Source organism: Magnolia sinica, chromosome 5 (assembly GCF_029962835.1).
Source record: "Magnolia sinica isolate HGM2019 chromosome 5, MsV1, whole genome shotgun sequence".
NCBI lineage: Eukaryota > Viridiplantae > Streptophyta > Magnoliopsida > Magnoliales > Magnoliaceae > Magnolia > Magnolia sinica.
In genome coordinates, this window is record NC_080577.1 from 16,921,363 (window position 1) to 16,931,814 (window position 10,452).

The 10,452-nt window shown below is 41.7% G+C and overlaps 1 protein-coding gene across 1 annotated transcript; it reads left to right on the plus strand.

Moving 5' to 3' along the window:
* Nucleotides 1–566: 566 nt before the first annotated feature.
* On the plus strand, nucleotides 567–10,257 carry LOC131245584 (uncharacterized). Its single transcript, XM_058245140.1, has 2 exons — nucleotides 567–894; nucleotides 9,679–10,257. The coding sequence occupies exons 1-2, from the start codon at nucleotides 670–672 to the stop codon at nucleotides 10,099–10,101; spliced, it is 648 nt and encodes a 215-aa protein (XP_058101123.1). The 5' UTR covers nucleotides 567–669; the 3' UTR covers nucleotides 10,102–10,257.
* Nucleotides 10,258–10,452: the final 195 nt, after the last annotated feature.

A 10,452-nucleotide genomic window follows, 5' to 3' on the forward strand; every position in this document is an offset into this window, starting at 1 on the left:
TGTGGACGCCAATTGCCATCCCCACCATTATTTTTTTTTTTGGAGGGACCACAAAATTTTTGAATCAAGCTGGTATTTGCGCTTTCCTATCGCCCAGGTGTGTGAGCTAATCCATAGGTTGGATGGCAAATGAACATTACACGGGCCTTAGGAAGTTTTTAATGGTGTGAGTTCAATCACCACTGTTTATGGTGTGGTCGAGAAGATTTTGATCTACTTCATTTTTTGGATCATGTCCTAATATGATCTAGAAAAATGTATGGACGGCATGGATTAAACGCACATATCATTCTGGGCCCACAGAGAACGCTACTGGCAGAGTCCGTATGTAATCCGCATCCCACGGTTTTGTAGGTGTACTCATCCAGATTCACTGTGGCGTGGCCCACTTGAATTTTGGATTGGCCTGATATTTGGCAGCCAAGACAACATGATGGACGAGTATTCAGCATCACACTTCACCAGAGTATCAAATAACTCTGGCATCACATTTCAGAGCGGCCGCGTATCAGGTATCAGACTCTGCCGGAGTATCTAGTAAGTCCGCATAAAAGGGGTGCTTGCGGCGTTCGTAGGGTTTTGGGTGGGTAGCGCGAAGTTAGAGACGTCGAAGCAGGTACGGCGAGCTGCGCAGGAAGATTTCCGGCCAGCTGCGCAGGTACGAACTCCATGGAGATCGAAAGCTCGTACTTAGAGCTCAAATCCGGGTCTGGGCTTCCTCCATCGAAGCCCAAGTTCCAACCTCTCAAAGCCCATGAGATGTCGGACGGCCGAGTTCAGTTCCGGAAAGTCTCAGTCCCTCCGCACCGTTACACGCCCCTGAAGAAAGCATGGATGGAAATCTACACGCCCATATACGAACAGATGAAGATCGACATCCGTATGAATCTCAAGGTACTGAAACATCTTGTCCTTTTTCCCTCCTTCAATTCAGTTGCGTTTTCTTTGATTTGGAAATCAGTGTTTTTTAGATTTGGGAATTAGGCTCTGGCTTGATAGGATTTCGTTTCGAAAACTGAGAATTGGAATTGTTTTAATGATTTTTTATTATTATTTGGGGACCAGAGTTTTGATTGGTGTGTTTGGAAATTTTAAAAGCTGACATCTTTTACCTGAAAAATCTGGAAATTTGAGAATTAGTGCATGTATGTAGAGATTATGGATTGATTTTTGGAAGGTAGTTTATCTTATCTTGTGCACCCTGCATATTTCTACTTCTAATCCTGTGCTTCAGCAATCAGCATAAGTCCTTACTCTTGCTCCGGTGGTAGACTCTCAGGAGTCTCAACACCGGGTCAAGGGTTCGAGTACCCATAGGTGGTGAAATCCCACTACGGCGTGAGTGTGTGGGGTGTGCGTGCGTGTAAATTTTTTTTTTAAAAGCAATCAGTATAAGTCATAGATTCGACACCACAATCGGATTATTCAGACCGTCCGTCAAGGTCCATCGCGGGGGAAGCACTGTGGACTGGTATATCACATGAAACGATCGGTCATTGTCATCAGCTCAGCCTTTTTATCCTGTTCAATGGGAACAACTTTTGCTAGTACTTATCTTTTACTGTCCATTGATTAAGTCATTGATCAATGGTTAAAATCATTCAATTGCTGACATTCTTAGGCCATGGTGGGGCCCACTAAATGAGCGTCATGATCGGAAAGCCCATCCACATACATTAGCCACCGCCGCCTCCAAGCACCTAAAAGGCAGGACTTCCAATTTACTGTTGAAACTTGAAAGAATTAAGAAAACGTCATGGTTGGAAAGCAAAATTACTTTCTCCTAATGGAAGACTTAACTCTATCAAAATCTATCTTGGGAGGAATCCCAACTTATGCCATGTCAATTTTCAACCTCCCAAATGCAACCGTTAGTTTTTCATTTCAGGAAAAAATAAGCAATCGTTGGTTCTCTTGAAAAAAAAATGGAATGCACTTATCTGTGGAATAGCTTCAACGAGAATCGCTGTAATGATGCTATTAAACAGATGCACATCTTTGCCAAACCTTGTACCTTTGGACCGGGTATGCACAACCTACCACATATACTAACAATGCCCTTAAATTGGTCTCGAAGATTCTCATGCAACCTGAAAATTTATGGGTACTTGTCCATACATCTGTCAGCAGGCAGCACAGCTGGCCAACCACCACACGTCCTACCTGTACTTCCAATACTTGGCACAAAATCTGCAAACTCCATTTCTTCTTAGAGAAGGGAATCTCTTGGGCTTGTAGGATACAGTGCCTCCATCAGTATCCTAAAGGACACATGGATAATTGATAAACTGCTGGAAACTCTCCCTCAAGACAATTCTTACCCATCAATACCGAGCGACACATCTCTCCTTCCTTATAAACCCACTTGCGCATACCTGCCGGAAAGACAGTCCTTAAAACTTTTGGAATGACCAATTGCTGTAGAAGTTCTCCAAACACCTCTTTCATTAAGCTCCACAGCAGACAAACTAATATGAAAGTTCCCTTGCTCTGGAGATTTCTCCATTAGATCTGTCCTAACTCCTAAATCAACCATCTTCCTATACCTCTAATCATCCTTTTTGTTAGAGAGAGAAAAAAGCCACTGCTCATGTGTTCCCAAACTCTAGTTCTTCCTTTGGACTACACTCCACAATATTTTATCAGCAAAGAAGAGACTCATACGACACATTTTCGACACCCCTCACATGTCCTACATTACAGTGCTATTGTAACCATCCTGCAACTCTTCTTTCAATGCCCTATTCCCTTACAATCTGGACCTTAGTTGCATGATCTTTCTAACTAGGTGCTGCTCCCGCTTCGAATCCCACTCCAACCACACTTCCTATCCATTTATTACATTCTGAAACAGATGCTTCCCTGCTCTTGCGCCTGATTCTGTTTACATTCTGCTCCTGCACCTGATTCTGTTTACATTCTGAAACAGATGCTTCCCTGCTTCTGCTTCAAATCCCGATCTTTCTAACAGATGCTTCCCTGCTCCTGCACACAATATGGAACATATGGGTTGAACGCAGTCACGAATCTACAATAATGTCCACAAAATACCAAAGTCTACTGTCCACCATATTGAACAGATGGTTACCAATGACTATGTCACATTCTCCCCAACAAAGTCTATTTTTGTCCTGAAACACCCACACAACCTTCTCGTGTTATCCCGCAATATCCCCTAATTTCCCCTAAAATATCTTCATCACGTGGAACCTAACCTCCCTTGGTATAAACTAAATATTGATGGCTCCTTATCATGACACTGTGGGTTGCTGGTGGCATCATTAGATGGTAGGGGCATTGCTGCCTTCTCTCAGCCTCCGCAGGAGTCTATGTTAACTATGCAGAAGCCACTGAGCTTTTCCTTGGCAGTTACTCTAGTCATAGAGCTTAACATTGAACAACTTGAAGTTGAGGAATATTCCCAACAAACAATTGATGGTCTCTTACATGATGACCATCAACCACACTCCAATAGAAGTTGAGTTCTTCAGCAAAATGGAAGAACCCTTCTGAGCAGAATTAGAGGATGCGTGCTCATTGTATTTACTGAGAAGCCAACATAGGAGTGGATATTTTGGCCAGGCAAGCTTCCTTGGTCTACAGGGAATTGATGTGTGATCTTCATGCTCTTTTAGGCACTTGTATATAAATAAAAATGCCAGCAGCAATGTACATATACACTTACCTTAATAAAATTTCCTTTTTTACTAAGAAAAAGAGCTGTCCTGATGACCAAAATTGGAAGTACATGATCACTAGAAATGTGTGGTTCAGAGGTTAGATTTTTCATCTGAAGTTGGGAGGTTTTGTTTTCTGTTTTCATTGGTTTCATTCCGAATGATATTGCAATTTCTTTCCAGTTTCATTTCATTGATTGATAATTCATATCATTCAATTGTTAGATTTTTTGTCCTGGACCCCCCCCCCCCCTATGGTGAGTCCTACGAAATAAGCAGTGCCAAAATTGTGGTTTTTTGTGGGGCATATAATAGGCAGCTTTCTGCATGCACGTATCAGATATCTTCTGTAGTTTCTTTTCTTCTTCTTCTTCTTCTTCTTCTTCTTCTTTTTTTAACAATATTTTGGGGATCTACATATGCGATCGCATGTTTATCGCATATAAAAGTATGCCATGGCATACTTGCCAGGATCGCATATGCCATCCTGGCACATGCGATTTGATCAACAGATCGCATATGCGCATATGCAATCGCATTTGATAACAATGGTTGACGAACTCAGCTTGGTGAGGTGGTGTGGATAATGGCTGATGATCTGTGGGGCCCACCATATTGTATTTGTTTTATCCATGCCTTCCATCCATTCTTTTGGATCGTTTTAGGGCTTGATTCCAAAAAGGAGGGATATCTAAATCTCAGGTGGACCACACCACTGAAAAAAATAATGATTGAAAGTCCACCATTAAAAAATTACTAGGGCCCACTGTAATGTTTGTTTCACATCCAAGTTGTTGATTAGGTCATAAAGACCTGGATGAAGGGAACAAAACAAATATCAGTTTGATCGAAAACATTGGTGGCCCACCAAAAGTTTTTAATGGTGGGTTTTCAGTCAACATTGTTTCCAGTGATGTGGTCCACCCGAAATTTTGATGTACCTTATTTTTGGGCTGATGACTTAAAATGATATGGAATGATGGATAGATGGTGTGGATGAAACAAATACATCATAGTGAGCCCACATAACACGTCACATAGCCTTCATGGCTTACTTATAGTGATAACATCATTTAAAAAATTTGCAAATCAAGTCACTGCTGGTTTATGGTTATACTTGTTGTATTTGGCTAGTCTCCTTTGTTAATGAAATCGTTACCCTGAGCTTTCCTAATCCCACATATGCAGCCATACATGCCAACCTGTCATGTATGGGAGAACCAGGCCGTGCATCAAGCGGGTGCCCTTGTGTAGATGTATTGGGCCAAACATAGGCCATTTTGCTCGGCAGATGGATTGTTTCAGTGGTCCACGTTCAGTGTACAAGTTGGCCTTCTGATAACTGGACCATTCTAATTTTATGGGCTAGTCATCGGACATAGTGGACCCATCTGATGGTCAGCTAGGATGTCAAACACACATGTAGCTCAAGTTTTTTGCCTACATTACTAGCATTTTGAAAACATGGGCCCACTTTTATGGCCCACCTGTTGATTAGGTTAGCCTAAGAATCGGCCAAACTATTCATTTACATGGGCTTAATAAAATGGAATAATTTTATCCCATCTTTTTTATGTGTCAATCTGATTTTTCAACGATTCCCTATTTCAACTCTATCTAGCATGAATATCCAACTTATTGCCTATAACAAAGTTACAGGTTATCCAAACACAAAAACAAAGTTACCTGTAAGTAAGTTACAACTTACATCCAAATAGGATTACATGTAACTTACTTACAACTTAAAAAAGTTACAGGCATCCACACAGGCCCTTATCTTTTACCGTCCATTGATTAAGTCATTGATTGCTGGTTAAAATCATTCGATTGCTGATCTTAGGCCATGGCGAGGCCCACTAAATGAGCTGTCATGATTGGAAAGCCCATCCACATACATTAGCCACCGCCGCCTCCAAGCACCCAAAAGGCAGGACTACCAATTTACTGTTGAAACTTGAAAGAATTAAGAGAACGTCACGGTTGGAAAGCAAAATTACTTTCTCCTAATGGAGACTTAACTCTATCAAAATCTATCTTGGCAGGAATCCCAACTTATGCCATGTCAATTTTCAAACTCCCAAATGCAACCATTAGTTTTTCATTTCAGGAAAAAATAAGCAATCGTTGGTTCTCTTGAAAAAAAAAAAAATGGAATGCACTTATCTGTGGAATAGCTTCAACGAGAATCGCTGTAATGATGCTATTAAACGGACGCACATCTCTGCCAAACCTTGTACCTTTGGACCGGGTATGCACAACCTACCACATACTAACAGTGCCCTTAAATTGGGCTAGAAGATTCTCATGCAACCTGAAAATTTATGGGTACTTGTCCATACATCTGTCAGCAGGCAGCACAGCTGGCCAACCACCACACGTCCTATCTGTACTTCCAATACTTGGCACAAAATCTGCAAACTCCATTTTTTCTTAGAGAAGGGAATCTCTTGGGCTTGTAGGATACAGTGCCTTCATCAGTATCCTAAAGGACACATGTATAATTGATAAACTGCTGGAAACTCTCCCTCAAGACAATTCTTACCCATCAATACCAAGTGGTACATTTCTCCTTCCTTATAAACCCACTTGCCCATGCCTGCCGGAAAGACAGTCCTTAAAACTTTGGGAATGACCAATTGCTGTAGAAGTTCTCCAAACACCTTCTTCTTCTTTTTTTGAACGATGACGATATTATATTAAGAAAAGAGAAAGATACAACGAGAAGAGAAGAGAATCCGCTGAGAGAGCAGACACAACTAGACTCGTAAAAAAAGAAAATCGCAATCCTTAAAGGAATCATCATTACAAGCCCATTCAATCAATAATCTCTTAGCCTTGGACGAAACAACCTCTGGGGAATTGGAAAATCCCTGAAACATCTGCCATTTCTTTCTTCCCAAACCGACCACCAAATCGCAAGGATGGCCATCCTCCAAAGCCTAGTCATAACCTTGCCAATATGAACCCCATGCCAAGCTTGAAGAAAATGATTCACCATACCAGGGACGCACCAACTAATGTTAAAGCAATAATAGAAATTAGACCAAATTGAGGAGATGAATGGGCAAAGCAGCAGCAGGTGGTCGACAGATTCTTCTTCCCGCATGCAACATAAGCTAATATTAGTAAGGATCATCCCCCATTTCCTCAAGTTATCTACTGTGAGGATTTTCTTTTTGCCAACTAACCAACCAAAGATAATATATTTAGGGGCAGCAGAATATTTCCAGATGGGATAGGATTGCTGAAAATCACTGACATCCAGATTGCAATGGAGCTGATTGTAAAGAGATCTAAGTGAGAACCTGCTGGACTTTTCCGGTCTCCAAAAAATACTAACTGAACACGACTGAGCAGGAATTGTGGCGTAAATGCACTAACAGATCCGCAAACTCGCCGATCTCCCAGTCTTGGAGATTTCTCCTGCAACCAATGTTCCACACTATCTTACCTTCTGACACGGAGTAACAATCAGCCACCGAGTTTTCTTTGATGGGAGCTAGGAGGAAGATGTTCGGAAATCTAGCTTTTAACGGAACGTCCCCCACCCAGATATCATCCCGAAAATGTATGTTCGCCCCATTGCCAAGGACAAAGCCCACACCTTTGAGCACCTCCTCTTTCATCTTCAAAATGCCCCTCCAAATAGCAGACGCCCTGTAGGAAGATGATTCTTTAGTCCACCACCCACTTGCTGATTTCCCATATTTGCTTTTAATAATAGTATTCCAAAGGTTCCCATCTTCTGACCCTAATCTCCGGATCCACTTCCCGAGGAGAGCTCGATTCATATTCTTTAGATCTTTGACCCCAGCTCCACCTAGTGAGGTATGCTTACACACCTCTTTCCAATCGAGAAGATGAAATTTCTTCTTGTCCTTCTTGCCATGCCAAAGAAAATCCCGCCTTAACTTTTCCAAGTCAGACAACACCGAACCCGGACATCTGAAAATCGACATGAAGTACAATGGGAGGTTGGAGAGGGCAGCCTTGATAAGAGTAAGACGCCCTCCCAGGGTTAAATAACGACATTTCCATCTAGCGAGATACCTCTCAAACCTGGAAGTAACCGTCTCCCAAAGGCTCTTAGGAGGAGAACCTATACACAAGGGAAGGCCAACGAAAGAGGTTGGAAGAGAACCCGAAGAACAATCAAAAACTTTCGCCAGCAAATCGATCTCCTCTTTCTCCATATTAACACCGAACATCTTGGATTTCGCCATATTGACTCTCAAACCTGAAACGGCCTTGAAACAACGGATTGTAGTACGCAGATCTTTTACCTTTATTTTCTCCAAACACCTCTTTCATTAAGCTCCACAACAGACAAACTAATATGAAAGCTCCCTTGCTTTGGAGATTTCTCCATTAGATCTGTCCTAACTCCTAAATCAACCATCCTCCCATACCTACATTCATCCTTTTGGTTAGAGAGAGAAAAAAGCGACTGCTCATGTGTTCCCAAACTCTAGTTCTTCCTTTGGACTACACTCCACAATCTTTTATCAGCAAAGAAGAGACTCATACGACACATTTTTGACACCCCTCACGTGTCCTACATTACAGTGCTATTGTAACCATCCTGCACCTCTTCTTTCAATGCCCTATTCCCTTACAATCTGGACCTTAGTAGCATGATCTTTCTAACTAGGTGCTGCTCCCGCTTCAAATCCCACTCCAACCACACTTCCTACCCATTTATACCTGTTTATATTCTGAAACAGATGCTTCCCTGCTCTTGCACCTGATTCTGTTTACATTCTGAAACAGATGCTTCCCTGCTCCTGCACCTGATTCTGTTAATGTTCTGAAACAGATGCTTCCCTGCTCCCGCTTCGAATCCTGATCTCTCTAACAGATGCTTCCCTGCTCCTGCACACAATATGGAACATATGGGTTGAACGCAGTCATGAATCTACAATAATGTCCACAAAATACCAAAATCTACCATCCACCATATTGAACAGATGGTTACCAATGACTATGTCACATTCTCCCCAACAAAGTCTTTTTTTGTCCTGAAACACCCACACAACCTATCTCGTGTTATCCCGCAATATCCCCTAATTTCCCCTAAAATATCTTCATCACGTGGAACCTAACCTCCCTTGGTATAAACTAAATATTGATGGCTCCTTATCATGACACTCTGTGGGTTGCTGGTGGCATCATTAGTTGGTAGGGGCATTGCTGCCTTCTCTCAGCCTCCGTAGGAGTCTGTTAACTTTGCAGAAGCCACTGAGCTTTTCCTTGGCAGTTACTCTAGTCATAGAGCTCAACATTGAACAACTCGAAGTTGAGGAATATTCCCAACAAACAATTGATGGTCTCTTACATGATGACCATCAACCACACTCCGATATCTTCGGCAAAAATCGAAGAACCCTTCTGAGCAGAATTAGAGGATGCGTGCTCATTGTATTTACCGAGAAGCCAACTAAGGAGTGGATATTTTGGCCAGGCAAGCTTCCTCGGTCCACAGGGAATTGATTTGTGATCTTCATGCTTTTTTAGGCACTTGTGTATAAATAAAAATGCCAGCAGCAATGTACATATACACTTACCTTAATAAAATTTCCTTTTTTACTAAGAAAAAGAGCTGTCCTGATGACCAAAATTAACCCAACCATGGTTCTTGTGGAAGTACATAATCACTAGAAATGTGCATTGTTCACAGGTGAGATTTTTCGTCTGAAGTTGGGAGGTTTTGTTTTCTGTTTTCATTGGTTTCATTTCGAATGATATTGCAATTTCTTATTCCATTTTCAGTTCATTGATTGATGATTGAAATCATTCAATTGTTAGATTCTTTGTCTGGGACCCTCCTATGGTGGGTCCCACCAAATAAGCAGTGCCAAAATTTGTGGTTTTTTGTGGGGCATATGACAGGCAGCTTTCTGTATGCACGTATCAGATATCTTCTGTGGATTCCTTTTCTTGTATTCATTTTTTTTTTTTTAAAAAACAATATTTTGGGGATCTAAATTTGTAAAATTTTCAGGCCCGGAAGGTGGAATTGAAGACAAGACAAGATACTCCAGATGTCAGCAACCTACAGAAGTGTGCAGATTTTGTCCATGCCTTCATGCTTGGATTTGATGTCATCGACGCAGTTGCACTTTTGCGTCTGGATGATCTCTATGTTGATTCTTTTGAGATCAAGGATGTCAAGACGCTTCGAGGTGAGCACCTCTCTCGCGCGATCGGGAGGCTATCTGGCAAAGGCGGTAAGACAAAGTTTGCGATTGAGAATTCCACCAGGACACGAATTGTGATTGCAGAAACAAAGATCCACATACTAGGATCCTTCTTGAACATTAAGGTTGCAAGAGATTCTCTATGTAGTCTGATATTGGGATCACCAGCAGGTAAGGTCTATTCCAAACTTCGGGCAGTTACTGCTAGATTGGCAGAGAAGTTTTGATTTTGCCATTTTCTTTCATCCACATTTTGTATCTGGTTAGTCCAATCGGATAATGTGTTGCTGTAAGATTGGAGGGCAGTTTTTTTTTTTTTGGGTCGAGGATTCCTAGGAATTTTGATACGATGTTTTGATAATATTAAAGAAGTGCTGGGGTGATATGAGTGTGTCGACCAATGAAGAAATTATATGATCTTTGGGCTTTCAGGGGGACCCATGCCGAAAAATCAGCCCGATTCACTCAGCATGTGGACGACATTACAGAGAACAGTCAAGTTGATAAGATTCAAAGTAAACGCGTGGTCTAGATGATTGGATTGGGCTGATTTTTGGGTTGGTTGGATGACATACTGG